The 16,820-nt window shown below is 43.0% G+C and overlaps 1 protein-coding gene across 4 annotated transcripts in view; it reads right to left on the bottom strand.

Moving 5' to 3' along the window:
• Positions 1 to 16,820, bottom strand: part of CLASP1 (cytoplasmic linker associated protein 1) — a 162,665-nt gene that overhangs the window by 89,859 nt on the left and 55,986 nt on the right. For all 4 annotated transcript variants that reach the window (XM_080599257.1, XM_080599258.1, XM_080599259.1 and 1 more), the window contains exons 9-10: positions 1,437 to 1,589; positions 401 to 474 (exon numbers count right to left, since the gene is read on the bottom strand). In XM_080599257.1, coding sequence (XP_080455383.1) covers positions 401 to 474; positions 1,437 to 1,589 — 227 coding nt within the window. The remainder of the gene's footprint in view (positions 1 to 400; positions 475 to 1,436; positions 1,590 to 16,820) is intronic.

The following is a 16,820-nucleotide window of genomic DNA, read 5'->3' as shown; positions in this document are numbered from 1 at the left end:
TACCAGCAAAAATGTGCTATCTTGTCAGAGCACTCAACAGCGATTCTGGAAGAACAAATCACCTTTACTCTTTTCAGTTTGCATACGGCACAGACGAAATGTAGGGAGGCTTTTGCTGACTTAAGTTTTTGTTCATCCAGACAGCGCTATTCAACATGCACATCCAGTTCCAGCTCAGCATCCTCACCACAATCCTCCTACCCCCTTTCCCTCCACTTCTAAGCGTTTCACACAAACTACTGGCAGCTACTACCACTTCAAAGTTGCCTCCACAACTTTCAACTTACCTTCCCCTTAAGATTTGCCAGCATTCAAGTGAAGCTCAATTTGTCAGTGATTAGATCCTACATCCATCTTCTGCTGTTTTGTGTTATGTACTTTAGCAGACAGTTCTACTTACCTGAACTGTTGGGACATCTTCAAATGCCTTAATGAAGTCTTCTTCATCCACAGCACCTGCTCCCTCTTTGGCTGCTGACATGCATATGAAAAAGCCTTTTCAATCTTCTTATCAACAAGAGAATCAATTAAGAAACCACTAGCTATCTATCAAGGCACCTAATCAGGAGAAAGTTCACTACCCACACAGTCTCCCAGTGCTGCAAATGTAATGAAAACAGAGGCAGGGAAATTCAATGCCAGTTACAGACTGCATATGCACAGCATCCTTCAACTCCTAGGCACAGAGGGCACATTAGGGAAGTCATTACAGTAGTCACTCAACAGTTAGAGGGGACATCCTGAAAGATGAAAGGGAATATTTGCTTTAATTACACAGGAGATTTTATTTTAAAGGATTTAATCCTATCTATAATAGATGAAGGTGCAGATCTCCTGACAGGTACACAGATAGACAAATGATAACGAAGATAAATAGACACTGGAATATTAATCATATTAGAGACTGGGGCACAGGGAACTTCCTCTGTTTCTCTGGATGTTTTGTAATGACATTTAGAATTATTGCTCACATTCAGAATTATTGCTCCCTTTTCTTTCTCACATTCACTATGAGCAATGCCCAAAGGTCTTAGAAGAAGCCAACATATCAGTTGTAGGTTGCACGGGCCAAAGTTTAGCACGTAGCTGTTAGCAGCCTGCCTCAGTCCAGCTGCAGAGTTGCAGCTATAAAAACAAAAATTCACACTCTGCATCACTGGCACGATTTACTCAAAGCCCTCAGTGCACAACTGCACAGTTCCAACCTTTCACAAATGCAACAACACGCATTATAGAGATGTGGGGGCTGTTTGACCCTCGATGATTGTGGCATTTCAACAAACACACATGTAACGGTCTCACATGGGGATAATCTGTTACTGGATCCTCAGGGCCAATCTGAGAATTACACAGCCCGAAAGTCCATGAAATAAGTTGAAACGTGAAGACTACATATACTTTGCATAAGGGTAAATTCATATGTCCAATCAGCTTACTTGAGGACTTGGATCCCAGAGGCGCAGACCCAAGTCTGCGGGTAGTCCCCATCCCAACCCTACGTGAGTTTGCAGGGGCCTTTGAAGATGTAGAGGAGCTAGCAGAGGAAGGTCTGTTCCCATCCACAGAGTCTTCATCATCAAAATTTTTATCTGCCAAAAAAAAAAAAAAAGCATAGTCAACCGTAGTCTGATGAAGCAAAGAGACTTCACAAGGAGCATGCCCACGTGATGGCAAACACATTACATGGTCTACTGACACCTGAGTCAGGTCTGTTCTGCCAGTTCCCAACTTGGCAGCTTCTTCATGCTAGAGCCCTGGTTACTCAGGAATGACTGCCAGCCACTGAACCCTCTCTTACGCTACTGCAGCCACTGCATTATAATGCTTTAATGCATGTGTCCAGATAGAAAGAATAAGCCACAGATCTACAACTAAAAGATTAGCCACAGCTAATAGTTGAGGTGTCTACAGTCTATATCTGATGTTTTTGCTTCCAAGAGCTATTTCCCCATAGGCTGCAGTAAAACCAAGAACACGAGCAAATCCAAGTATAGAAAGGACCAGGAAGAGCTGGCTGCCCCTTCACACCATCCTAACTATCCCAACCATAGCACGAGATGAAGAATAAACAGACTAACCCAGGAAAGATCATACGGCAACACCTATGCTGTTGTTAAGCTACAGATTTTTCTCTTTGGGACCATTAATCACAAACCCGACCCAGAGCTACAACCCCACATTAACTTTTTAAACTATCAGCAGAATTGTCTACAAGGAAACAGCAAAAGTTACCTTAAATCCAAAAAAAAAAATGTATTGGGTTAATTGAAGCTTAGTGAATCCTTTGTATACATCTAAAGAGAACTGCAGGCCCTACTTGCAGGCACAAACATATATCAACTTGAAATGAGTTACAGCCACTTTGATTCTTGGTGAAGGTCACTTCAATTCCAAAAGAGTGCTTATACAGCAGTTTTACACAGATTAGCTAATCCACTTTGAAAACTGGCCTTAGGTTGAAGGGTGACAAAACATTTGGACAGCTGATGTAGATGGTGTGTATATTTTATTGAGGCTAGACACACACGCACACACTCCCCACCACTTCGCTTCTCCACACTAACGCTTCATTCAAGACTTGAGACCTGGTGCATGCCCATCTCTACCCAATAATCCAAGGTATGCCCCCACTCTCCACTGTTTCAGGAATATTTCCTGAGTGAAATATCACTTAGCAAATGGCACAAGCAGGTGCTTTAATCCATCCCTGTTCAGGAAAGCACCTGGGAGTATCAAGTAACAAATACTGGCTCCTAGTTAGACACTAACGAGTGAAATTCAATACACACTGAGAGCTCTGAAAGTAAGAAAATAAATTAATAACAGTAAGACATTCTAGGGAAGGCAAAAAGAAAGAATCATGGAACAGCTTGTATTGAGCTTCGCCTTAGCTTTCCCTGCCCCAAATGGCTCACTAACAGCTGGACACAGAAGACCTGTAAGGGGATCATCTAAAAACCTAAAACCCCCATTTGTGAGCTGCACACGCACGTGATGCCATACTCCAGTCACAGCACTGAGGTAGCAGGTGGACAGCACCCAACGTGGCCAGAACGGTGCCCCAGGACTTGTTCCATTACTGTTCACGTTCAAACAGTCTGGCAGTATGGGAAAGGGCTAGCAAAAAAAGTAACTTCTAAAGGAAGGCAGGGGTAATAACAAGTACTTCAACTATTCAGGCAAAAGTAAACACACGAACTTTATCAGGAAGTGTCAGGTCATACAGCTAAGGCAAAGAACAGCCACGTTTAGGATGGGGGATCTATCACAGTACCCTAAAGCAGCCATGCAGAACGTGCTACCTCCCTATCAACACTGATAACCTTCTGTTCTGACGTATGTGAGTCAAAAACAAGATATATGGCTTCACAAGAGCTCAGGGAAGAGCTATGAGAACGATTAAAGGATTGGAAAATGTGTTTTAATTAAATTAAGCGAAAGTTCACTGCAGGGAACGGTTTAGCCTGATCTGATGCTTAACAAGTCGCTTGACTGTATGGGTGGTAACTGCAGACTCAGTAATGTACTTTTCCAGCGTGATTTATTAATAATGTTTCTCCAATAGAAAATATCCAACAAGGTGACCGGATGGAATTTAAAAACAAATCAAACATTTGTGTGGTATTTTGTTTTTGTCATTTTGTGCAGTCATCACAGGAATTACCACCCACAGGTTACGAGGTGTCTTACCCATCATATTCTACTACAAGAAGTTATTGAAAACAATTTTTTTCCCCCTGAAAGATACAGTCTAGTTCAAACAGGTAATAATTTCAAAAACATTTGCTCAGAATTGCAGAGAAGGGTATGGCAGATCAAAATAAGATTTTAAAATGTGTAAGCTCTGAAGCCTCTAGGAAGGGGTTTAATGATGCAGATAAACTTGTACAGACCTTGAATACAAAATCTTCCAGACAAAATTTGCCCTAGTTACATTTATTTCAAACGCCTGTATTTAGATACTAAACAAATGACTATTTATCATATATATTACCAGCCAAGAGCACATCAGTCATACTCAAAACGTAGTTTATTACTTCAAAATCACTTGCATCTGGTAACAGAATCCTCCGTCAGTTACATTGCAGCCTACCTAGACACTCTTATTTAACTCCCTCCCTCTTGCATCTGCATTTTTGAAACCTCATCCCTCCAAAAGGAAAAGAGGGTGTGGTTTGCTCTTTTATGTAACACATACAAATTCAGAAAAACATATTAAAATGATTGCACTTCAGTAGCATTTTAGCAATTAAATCAGTATAAAACAGGCTTCTGAGTATTAACTAAAACAACAACACTCAAAAAAAAAACCAGCAACCAACTAGCCCACAGGTTTGGGGATGTTTAGGTTACAATCACATCTTCATTAAGTCTATAAAAAATAAATAAAAAACAGTTATCTAATATTCCTTCAATAACCAAACAGCATTTTCTGGTCTGAGCAGTGTAGAATAGCAGAGACATGCAGAACTGCACACCAAGTCGTTCAGCAGCACGTGTGCAGGACAGAAAGAGAAACAAAGAACAGAAAGAAACCTGAACATGGGAGTTCAGAAAATAAGAGAAAAATAAGCTACTGCCCATTATCTCCAAAAAGCCTTCCCCCCCCCATCCACTGACCCGTGATCACAACAATCAGTTGAACCAGGATGATATTTTTTTGCAGCCCGTCTACAAATCACGAGGTGCCAAATTCAGCATGGGTGTAACTCATCACTCCAGCAGAGAGGCACCAAAGCAGAATCGGTACGACATTGTACCATTAAATAACCACAGATACTCTCCCATACACGCCCCCCCGTGCTCATTTATAAGGGACATAGTGCTCTCCATCCGAGACATGCCCCTATAAAAGAGGCCTTTGTCTGCTCACCACTCTGCTGTCTTAGGGAAGCAGAGAACACAGTTTGCTTTAAAATTTTCAATCCCTTTACATTATTTAATAAGGAAAGAATAGCTTACAAGTACATATCCTTCTGCAAATAAGCTTCCTCAACATTCCTTCATATTTTCCATAGCGTGCCCAGATGTAACGGTGCTTCTCAGAGAGCCGCGGCTTTCAGCCCAGAGCATCATCAATCATTGCCCCTCGGATTCATTAGGCATGCTGTCTTCGCACATGGATTCAAACAGCTATGGCTTCAGTCCTCTCCAGCAGCTCCGCAGGATTCGCGGGAACACCCATCTCAGCCCAGGAAACTTCAGGGCACTTCTAGGAAGGAAATTCCCTGCTCGCGAGGGGAAGCCGGGACAAACAATCCGGCTGCAGAGGAGCTGCCTCTGCCTGGCTGGGCTGGCTGGCGCTGGGAGCCAGCCTGACTTTATCCCCTGGGAAGCGCTAACAGGAGCATCTCAACAGCTGTCATCGTTTGTCCATGACGAATAAATTTAGTCATTATTCATCTCAAAATGTAACCCCTTCACGTCTGGCCAAGGTGTAAAAGAGGGAGAGGAGGCTGTGCTGGCTGCTCAGGGACCACAGCAAATCAGGGCCGGCATTTTCCCTGCCTGAACTATCAGCCTGGGACCTTTTAAAGCAAAGTAATTGGGGCTCAGATTTCCTCTCTGATGAAGTGAGATGCTTTCTGGCTTTTAAAAACGTTACGATGCCAGACTGAAATCTAGTTATTTACCTGTAGCTTTAGAGAAGAGCACTAACTGTGCTGACTAGAGACGGGGAAAACAGCTGACAATTATGTCTGCTCCCATCGCAGACGCCCTGCTATGGCCTTGGGGCCCATCTCTGCAAGGTACTTGGTCTTACTCGGTCTGCTCTAGCCCCACTGTGCCCATTTATCACGTACCCCACGTCCAAGCTGGTGGAGTTGAAGGCAGCAGGCAACTTGTACAAACCTCCCTTTCCAGCACACAGCCTCCCTCCACCCCTTCAACTACTCATTTAAATTTAAGCACTCAGAATCTCTAGCTTGATATCTAAGTGGAGTGAAGCACCAAGAAGACAGAAGCAGAACGTGCAGCAGCACTGCTTACTCTCTAGGTTTTTCCACCCGGCTTTCAGTTCCTTACAGCAAACAACCTATTTATGCCATCCCAAAGGAAATCAGCGATCTCTAGTAGAAAATATTTTAAAACCATATTCAAAAATGTAAATAGCTACAGAAATAAATCCAGACATTTTCTCCTGTAAATCCCTCGCTCCGAGACAGCTGCGAGTCGGCTGTGCAAAACCGCTTGGCTCCCTGGCACCTGCAGTGAAACCCATTAGCTGATTTTTGCTCACGTATGAGCAAACCGCCTGCACGTCCCTCACCAGTCCTCCCCCCAGGGGCAGGTGAGGCTGGGCAGTACCAGGGGAAGCCCCTGCCCAGGTCTGACACCAGGAGCACACAGCCCAACGCTGAAGCTGAAAGAGGTTTCAGCACACCACAGTCCCGTGCTCAGCCCCTCTTGGCAGGCAAAGCCCAGCCCCCTGGAGACCCACGGAGCCTCTTTAGATGCACAGGACACGCAGCATGAAAAGCCACTGATGCCAAAGGCCATGCAGTATGCTTCTCCAGCCCCTCCTTTCCCCTCGTTTTGGCAGATGTGACCCCACCTGCACTTAGTCCATGTTTTTCAGACAGACACCCTCAGACACCTGTGTATCACCATCACTTTGGCTTTCTTCGCTTATTTCTTATGTGCTGCCCTTTGCAAACTAGAATAGAATTGTGTGGGAGAGTTGTTCTTCTTAATGAAGGTTCCTACAGTGGAAATCAAGACAATATTTTATGACCATAATAAATATATTAACACAGAGACCATGATTAATCGGAGATAAGGCGGTGCTCAGCCAACCCAAGAACACTAGCACGGAGTCACAGCATGCCAGGTAAGTGGATGAATACTTGCTTTTTATTTTAATAATCCTTGGCTTTAATCCAAGGGTTTCAGTTTTCCTTTCTTAGCTAGGAAATGAGATTCATCGTTTGAACTGCTGCCTCGTTCTGTCTAATTATGAGCTAATGATCATGCTCCTAACCTAACGGGTCTTCAACTGCCACCACAAAGGGTAATAATATTCCTGAAAGCAGTAACACTTCCAATTGTTTTCTGCTCCAAATAGATCATATTTATAGGCAGGCAATTGTTTTGATATACCTCCTCCTGCTCAGTCTATCGGCACACAGCCACTGCAATCTCGCAGCATATTGTTTTCTGCCATCCCTCTAAGCAGAAAAGCAATCTGGCAGTAGCAGCAATAATAAACAAGTCACATTTTTGGTAGACAGGAATCCCACATTTTTTAAACCAATTCCAGTATAATAAAGTTAACTGAATGTGCACAGACCCTGACACAACAGCACCCAACAACAGACTAGGCAGACAGTCTACATATAGAAAGCGAATCCTAACTTACAGCAAAGAGGATAAGAAATAGCCCCTGCAAAATGGAAATCTGTTCTCAAGTACTAGCCTGACAAATCAGACAAAATCTTCTGGTAGAAGACCCATCCGAAATCATGCTACTCATGAATGATTCAAATCACTTTTCTGAGGGATTTTATGATTTCCAATCCTGGAATCAGATGGTTCCAATGCAAGTTTTATCCATGATAACAGTAGGTTGAAAACAAGAGCCTTAAAGACTTGAAAACCAGAGACAAATAAAAAGGATTTAACATTTATGAATTGTTTTGCTTCAAAACATGATTTTTAAAGCCATAAGTTCACAATATTATTGTCTTCATGCTAACAACCCATACCATGCACTTTTCAATGGCATGTGTATTAACACAACTAAGAATACAGCAGCCAAAGCACTTCTCAGAAACTTCTGTCCATCAGTTTCACTGATTATTTTAGTACCGTTCATACAAACAACGAAACAAGAATCACAAGCGCATGTGTTAGAGCTGCACAGAGGCAGACTTCGCTCCATATGGATTGGGAAAAAAAAAAATTAAAAAAAAATCGAGACAGTCACAGACATGCACACAAGGCAAAAAAGCAAAAGAGAAAAAGATTTGTTTTCCCCGAAGTCATCCTTGGAAATACAATACTCTCACAGTGCCCTTTCCAACCAGCCACACACAGCTTTCCACCAGACCTCAATTACATCAGGAAATCCACAACACACACCTTGCAAAAAAAAAAACTCCCACCCCAAAAGCCCACGTGTTCGCATACAGTTTGGGCTTAAAGGGCAAAAGCAGGCTTTTCCTACACCACACCTAGCCTCCCTGCCACCCAAGGCTTGCTGTTCGACCTCTCGGAGCACGAGCCTGCAGTTCATAGCCCGGCTGCCTGTGCAAAGATAGGATTATCTCTGACCGCAGCTTTCCACGCTCACACCAATTATTTCAGTCCATCACATGCTCAGCAACATGGTGTCACTTGTTTCGCTGCTGCAGCTCTCCCTGCTGCCTTTACCTGAGGGTTCTGCCCCTTTTTTTGTTCTAGACCCTGGAAAACACCCTTTAAATTGTGCACAGCAAAAAATTTGGCAGCGGTAGCTGCAAGCAAAGACCCCACACCTCCTCACAGCGGTCTTGCTGGCATAATCTTCACAGATAAAAACATAAAATGGGTCACATAACCTCAGCCCCAGAGATACCAATCAACGAGAAAAGCTATCTACAGGATGGACCAACGGGATCTTTTAGAGTCAGGAAATACCTTTTTCCAGAAGCGTAAGAATTAATTGCCTTACTGCAGGTCTAGGACAGCTGCAGGAAAATGTTGCTTGATTTTTGAACAGCAGGTAAAGCACAAAGCTTTCCATTTAACTAGCATTAATCCTCTGTGCTGCACAGTGCCAGTGGTAAGGTTTCTCCTCATCCTTAGCAAAGTTTCATTATTTAGGCAAATAATTCTAAAAGAGGAATCGAGTTATTCTGCCTTTTGTTCACTAGGCAGCAAAATTCTATTCCGCAGAAGCACAGGAGCTCCTTCAGGCAGCACCTCCGCAGGCACGCGTGGCAGCGCAGCTCAGGTTGAAAAGCAAGGTCGAAAGAGGTTGAAAACCTCAGGGCATTGCCAGAATCTGGATTAAGCTCCATCCCGAAACATATCTTTTTTCCTAAACCACTTTTTCTCCCTCCTGCTAAGTCTGAGAGCAGTGTTATTTGATTGTTTTCCCAATATAATCTTTAAAACTGGTTTACGCATATTCAGGCAGGATATTTGCAAGTGGCTCAGTGAAAAGTGGAAATCACATCGTAAGACACTAAAGTTTTAATTTAGTTGTTGACAGGTTGCTGGAAGCTAAGCCCCGCTTGGAACTGAGTTTTCTGTGTTTCCCGGGGTTGGGACCCAGCAGTGCTACGCAGGAGCAGCTACTGAAGCCCACGCTGAACTGAGCTCCCAGGGAGACATCTGCTGGCCAGGGCTCGGCTTTATTTGCCAAAACCCAAGTGAAAAAGCTGATACCTGGGGAATCAATAGGTGGTTTTGTTTTACCTCAACTGTCTATGTCTTCTTCGAATGAAGTGAATTAAGAGGCACACCGGGAATCTGAAGCCTTTAAACGGACGGCTGCTTTTCACCCAGGCAGGCCAGGAGCGCTGCGCAGACTGCTCAGGTGCCGCCAGCCCCACAGAGCAGAGCGTGGGTCGGGTTTCCAGCGATCGGCACCATCTGCTGCCATGACATCATCCCAAAAGGCATCTTCTTCTCCAGCCTGCACGCCCCAAATGGCATCCCCTGTGTAAATCCCTCACCCTCCCCAGTAATTATCACTAAGCGTAGCTCACCTAGGCGCTGGCTGCGCTGTACCACGCAACACTGTCAACAAAAGGAAATTGCATTTTATCTTGCTCTCGCATATTGCTTCCTGAAGGGCTGTTCATTTTCTGTAACACGCCACATCGAGTTGTGAAGTGGTGACAACTAATACACAGAGCTGTATTAGGAAGGGAAGAGCATCCTGACATTTTCAGGACAAAGCACTGTTACAAAAAGGCTGTAAGCATCTTACTGCCTCAAGTTTCCCAGAGCACATTGGGGTAGGAGAAAGGCAGAAATGCTGCAGCCGTAAGCTTCCTAAAAATACCTCCAAAGAGATAAAAATGACGAGCCGCAGCCTTGTTTCCTTTTGCAACAGGTCTCAGGATAGCTGGGTCTGTGAAGTTAAGCCAGTACAGCGCGCTGGAGAGCCTTGGGGAGGATGTAGGTCCGGCCTAGCCCAAGACCTTTCTTTCATCCTACAAGAAGCTGGAGGCATCCAAACCTTCCCAAGCAGACCCCCCCAAGCAAATAAATGCAACGTGTGCAGTTACGGATGAAAAAGGAGAAAAGCAAGGCCATCAGTCTAGCCTCATGGAGCCACAGAAAACAAGAGCCAAGGCTTCTGCCTCAAGGCGTTCATCTGCCTGGTTAAAGGCTAACGCAAGAACACAGATACTACAGCTGCAGAAATTATATGGTGTTATGCACATTACACATCAGTGATTTCCATCCAGAATGCCTGGCCTGATGCATAATTAATAGACTTTAATTAGTTAACCATTTAAAATACTGTAAAAATGCTCAGTGGGCCAATAACCACGAGATTAGACTGTCTGAAACCACAGGTGGTTGCCATGGAAGGAATAATAGGGAGTAATGGGCAGCGATTCCACACCCTACATGCATCTTGGGAAAGATTATCAACTACAGCAGGTACGATCAGAATGATGACCAGGAATTTCTATCATAAAGAAATGTTTCATCTTTTTAAAGGAAGTTATTACTGCAGCCTGAGAAGGCATATATATGCAAACACTAAAGCGTACAGATGAATTTAGATAACTCAAAGTTGGATTTTATTATCAAGCATACTCTAGATCTACAAGCAGTTACCAGAGGTTTGAGACACTTCTGCTGATGGAAAGTGTGACTGGCAATGGCATTAGGAGCTCCTGGACAACTGCCATTGAAGTTAAAGAGCTGGCTGTATGCTCTCTGCAGCATCACACTGCAACTGTTGGCAAGGGAAAGGGATGGGGAACCTGGGGATTCTGCTGAGGAGAAAGGTTTGCCACGAATCAAGCCACCTTTGTATCCTCTCTTTTGATACACTGAATTAAAAAAAAATATAGCAACTTAATAATTAGCATTTTACATTTCCCAGGTGTATTATAGAGAAGCCAGACTCAAGATGATCAGTGAATTCAACAGTAACCTGGAAAAATGTTCTTCTTTTTAAAGTAGAAACCAGTAGGTAACAGATTATGAAAACATTTTGGACTCTAAGTACCAGTTAGAAAATAAAAACACCCAGCCTCAGAGCAATACGTCATTTCTTTTTACTTTTAGTGAAGAACACTTGTTTAGTAACTTTCAGAAGTTACTAAGGCCTTTCAGTCACAGAATGACTTGGGTTGGAAGGGACATTTAAAGCGCACCTGGTTCCACCCCCTGCCATGGGCAGGGACACCTCCCACCAGCCCAGGCTGCCCAAAGCCCCATCCAGCCTGGCCTTGGGCACCTCCAGGGATGGGGCAGCCACAGCTCCTCTGGGCAACCGGGTCCGGTGTCTCACCGTAGAAAATAATTTCTTCCTAATACCTAATCTGAATCTACCTTCTTTTAGTTTTTTATTTCTAATAACACTTTGCACAATTTTCTTTCTGTATCATATGGATGGGATTATCTCAATTTTTTAACAAATACTTGAAACAGGCAAAAAAAAAAAAAAACACACCCAGAACTACATGACTCCAGGTCATCCAAAAAGATCACAACCTGACCAAATGGCAGAAGAATGCAGGTGAACACGGAACATAACCTGGCTGTTTTTTAGACACCGACACGTCAGATTTCCTTCTATGATTTCAAATAAGCATGGAGAGGTTTTAGCAAAAGGGTGGTCTATCTGATGCACGCTTCAACAAAGTATATGGTTTCCATTTAGTTTGATAACAGAGCCTGAAAGAAAACATATGTATTTAATATGGCTTCCAATATTAGCATAGTTTGAATTCCTGATCAAAAGTGGTAAAGCTCCAAATCTAGACACCAATTTCTTGGGCCTTCTTCACCCACCCCTTCAAAGCTGCATCTTAAGTAAACCATTGCCGTAAGGAAAGAAGGCATTGGGAAAAAAGCTCCAAAGCCAAAAATATGCCAGAGCTTATAAAATATTAACAGTATGCATGGCTTCTGTTTTCCCTAAGCTTGTTTGCTCCCCCTAACTCCTTTAAAACCTAAGATAGATCTAAGCACCTTCCCTCTACGTTCCTCCCTCAGACAAAATCATCATCATTAGGTAGGTACATCATACTCAGGGGGGTTGGGAAATACAAAGGGGGGAGTCGAGACATAGTTGAAACTTCTTTCCCTTTGTCATTAATGACTTTAGATTACTAAATTGATATTCATATTTCAGAGGCATTGTGAAACCCCGAGCAAGCAGGAGACTCGTATGCTACAAAGAAGAAAAAAGCATCTTTCCCAAAGAGCTTACAATATAAATAATGCAAAATATAGTTGAAAAGAATTACCATTATTCTGACTTGATTTATAGAAAAGATAAGCACGAAAATCCTCCTCCCTTTCTTTTAAAAGAAAAAGAGCAGTTAAGAAATGCAAGTCCTTGTGTCCTAATCAGTCCAATTAACATAATCCTGCATCACTCATTCGTATTTGGCCCCCATCTATGGCGCTACTCGCCTTCTCCCCGTGGCTCAGTGCCCTTATACAATCACTCTCAGGTCCCTGTGCTTTAAGTAAAACCTAAGCCTGTTGCGCAACTACCCCAAACTGGAAGTTGATCCCAAACAGGACTTAATATTTTGATGCCACCAGTGGGCATTTCAGTTCTTTGGTAGCCTCCCATGTGTTTTGTGTGTATTGGCAGTTTCCCTCATATGAGGCTACTTACTGCGTCACGAGTCAGACGAAGTTAGGAAATCAGAATTGGAAAAATGTGTTATGACAGACCATCATAGCGGTGATTCACCTGACCTGAATTCTATGAACCTGATCCGAATCCTACCAGCTCCTCTGTGGTCCCTCTACCGCTTGACTGACCCCGCGACCACCTTTCTCACAAAACACGTGAAACAAAGGGACTAGGTAGGACCGTGGGCAGGCTAATTCTGACATAAATCACCTGTTTTAGATTGGAGTTCAGAGCTTGTAAGAGGTGGTGGAAGCTCTGAATAAGCACGATTATGAGCAGGCAAAAGATCTTCTCTGGTACAAGGACAAAGTCTGTCGTGTAAAACGAAGGATGAATTTGCCTCAGGACTCAGACTCACAATCAAATTATTTCAGCTTAACAAGTTATAAGACACCATCTGAGCCACAGAAACAGCCCTTGTGCTGCTCTTAAGCTGCAGCAAATGCAAGGTAATATAATTTAACTTAGCCCTAAAGAAAGAAGGTTAAGCCAAGCCGGATCATTCACATTTACCAGAGACAAAGAATACCAGCAAGAATTACAACCCAGCTAAACATCTTACCCTGCATATAGCCATTACAGACTTCACAGAGCAAAAACAGACCTAAATGGAATTGGAGACGGTAAAATACGAAGAGGTTTCCATGCAAAAGCTAGGAACACTGACTGCAGAACCTGCCTTAGCTGTTTGCACAGCTGCTGGAAATACATATATATATATATATATATATACACATATCACTTATCTCTCCTTAGCAGTGACACTTTTTCAGAGACTACTCTGCCAACCTGCAGTAGCTGTTGGGAGAATGGGACTTAAAAAGGTGGTGAGCACTGCTGGATGACGTCCTACCCCCCTCACTTACTCAGAAAAACTACTGAGATCATTAGGTGGGGCAATGTCAATAACCACCATTTGCATTTAGGAAACTAAACGTCATAGTTCTGAAAAACTGTGAGGAATCTCAAATCTATGCCAATGCAGAGAAAATCTCCTGCCCAGTCTTACAGGGATGGGGATTTTCTCAAATTAAACACAACTGACTTCTATCTGTACGGATTTCTGGTTTCACAGTGGCATGCTTGCCTCCATGCAAGAATGAAAAGGAATCAAGTCAGAAATGAAAGAAAACATCACTTCGTTAACATAATAAGGAATCACTTTCTAAACAGCTTTAGCTATCTCCTCTCCCTTCAGCAAGTCTGGCTTGCACAGCCATTTTGTACCTCCATGACCCTGAACGATCACTGCATTGCTAAATCAAACAGGCACATCAGATAGCAACCCCTTCCCTCTTGCACTGATACATCTGTCCTGTAGAGAGCTACTTCCCTTCACATACAACATCTCCATTTTATTCCTAAATTGCAAACTGTGAAGTGTAGTCCATAATAAGACTCAGCTCCCAGAAACAAACTTTGCCCTTTTCAGCAAGCTGTTTATGCTGTAAGCTGAAGTCATCCAGGCTGCTGCAGCCTCCATTACACCCCTGTGTTTCTGCTTTGTGAAATACGGCCTCAAGTAGTAAATAACGTCATAAATACACATGCTGGAAGATAAACAGTTCCTAATTTCATTTCAGTTTTAGGATGCACAGTCTACCCTAAAGGTTATACTTGTAAAGCTTAAAAATTACAGGGCATTTTACCACTGAGCCTGAGACACAGACAAGCCAACACCGTGGCATCTTTCCCTACAAGCACCAAGTCGTTGCAGCATCACCCACACAGACCCCGCACACTGACAACTTTCCCTGCCAACTATGAGGGGTCAGGAAGTTAAACCAGGGAGGTCATCCTGCCCATTTGGCCATCAGGCACCATCCATCCGTCCATCTTTTTAACTCACTGGCTAACTCAGAGTGGGGTGCCTATGGAAATGGGCACTGGAAAGTACCAAGGAGAGACAAAGATCAAGTTTCTAAAACACAAAGGGCAGTTGGGATGCTGGGTGGAGAAGGGAAGACATGGAAATGACTGCAAAAAAAATCCTACGTCAGATTTCATTAGCTGTGTTTTATGAGATATCTTGAGAACTGATGAATAAATGTCTCCTTATGTCAGATAGACTCTTATGCTCAGCAAGGAAGATGCAAGCATCACTTTCAGTCCAGTAATTCAATTAAATACTTCCTAGCAAATGAAGTCATGAACCCCTAACCTCTATTGTTATAACGTCCCTTCAGAGAGTTTGATGTCAAAAGTGACATTCTCTCTATTGTCTTATCCAAGTGATAATTCAAATATCCAATCATCCCACCAAGAATGCCTTTTTGGTGAATATTTTCTGAGCTGCTAGACACACGGGTTCAAATCCCAGGATAACTATCTAGGATGAATCAAGGATGACCAATTTAAACCTCCTTTTTTGTCCGGATACATTACAGTGTGTCATTTAATGCACGAAGACTGTCTGGCTAGGGCACAAAACTTCAGGTCCATCTACTCCCTGGGACTTGCAAGGTTATGAGGCAGCTGGTATTGGTTCAGGTGTAGATGGACTGAGAAATCAAGACAAAGTGGATTCATAATACTGTAATAACCTAACAGTGAGGAACAGAACAGAGCACATAAGCAACCAACTGCATAACCAAGCAGCAAAGCATTTGAGCATAAATCCTAATTAATTAGGACTGTCAATAAAAATTAATAGATCGCTTTAATCTTGCACAGGGTTCTTTAAAGTTATTCATCAAATTAAAATAAATAAGCCGGGCTGAACTCTGAGGCGCTTCTACCTTGGCAACTCCATACTGGGTTCCAGGATGGAGCTGTTCACTATAAAGACCGTCACCCTGAGCTAAATATCTGCAGCTATCAGGCCACAGCGAGGACAGGGGAGAGCTGAGGGAAGAAAAGCTCCTTCAAGCACCTACTGAAAACAAAGACAGGAGGAGGCTGCTTCCTCAGGTTTGCTTCATTTCCTATAGCCCCATTTCTACTGAATCCCTATTTTTAGATGATTTTTTGTCACCTCCTCCTCACTCTGCATTCTTACCCAGGAGAAAAACGCATGACTTGAAGCAGAACAGGTACAGAAGAGTATCCTTTCTGCTTTGCAAGAAGATAAACTGATTATTTTCTTCTCATCCAGTGAACTCCTGCAGGTTCTCACCCAACTACACAACGCTCTGTAAAACACCAGTGAGCTGTACAACAAAAAAGCCTGAGTTCAGTGTTATTAAAAGCACTCTGCATCACATGCACCGCAAGGCCTCCAGATGTACCTAGAATTTACATTCTAGAGAGTAAAGAGCAAAAGAGGATGAGAGATGTCAGAGAACTAAAAATATTTGATTTTAAACACATTTAATTTCAGATATAGCATCAAGCCTGTGGCAGAGGAACGAACGTTACAGAGCTGATGCACTGAGACTAAACTGGCTTGGGTCTTCTTTCTAGCGTTAATATTGCAAAGCTCATATGAAAAACCTTTTGGAACATGACTGCTCCTTTTACACGTGTCAATAAGGAGTATATGAAGTTGGGAGAATAAGTTGTTGAAAACGAAATATGTTTTAGACAGCATAAATCTAATGAGGAAAGTAACAGTCCTTGTATATCGTTCGTTTCACAATAGGCATTTTTATTATTATTATAAGTTATAATATTGCTTAGGATCAGCAGTGGGGATTCCAGACTGTTTTGCATTTGCTTTCCATTTCCACGGATCAGAGTGGAAGGAGCGCCCATGTCAGTGTTATGCTGCAGGCAGCCAAGTGTTAATAATCCCTCTGACAGGCAGGCTTACTATCGGTTGGCACGGTAAGTAACACTCAACCTCCATGACTCAAACGCTATCAGGTATGGAACTGGTAATAGCACGGAGGAGGTGTGAAAGTGGAGGCAGAGCCGAGTACCAAATTAGCAAGTTTTTATTATTAGCAGCTGTTTCCAGGCATTGCTTAGACTATCTGAAGGCTCAGTATGAAGAACTAACATTAAAATAAATTTGCATAAACAATTGACTGCAGTCTGTAAAGACATGGACTGG

Source organism: Anser brachyrhynchus, assembly GCF_964034855.1.
Source record: "Anser brachyrhynchus genome assembly, chromosome: 7".
NCBI lineage: Eukaryota > Metazoa > Chordata > Aves > Anseriformes > Anatidae > Anser > Anser brachyrhynchus.
The sequence above is the reverse complement of the archived record's forward strand: the minus strand, read 5'-3'. Positions and strand labels throughout refer to the sequence as shown.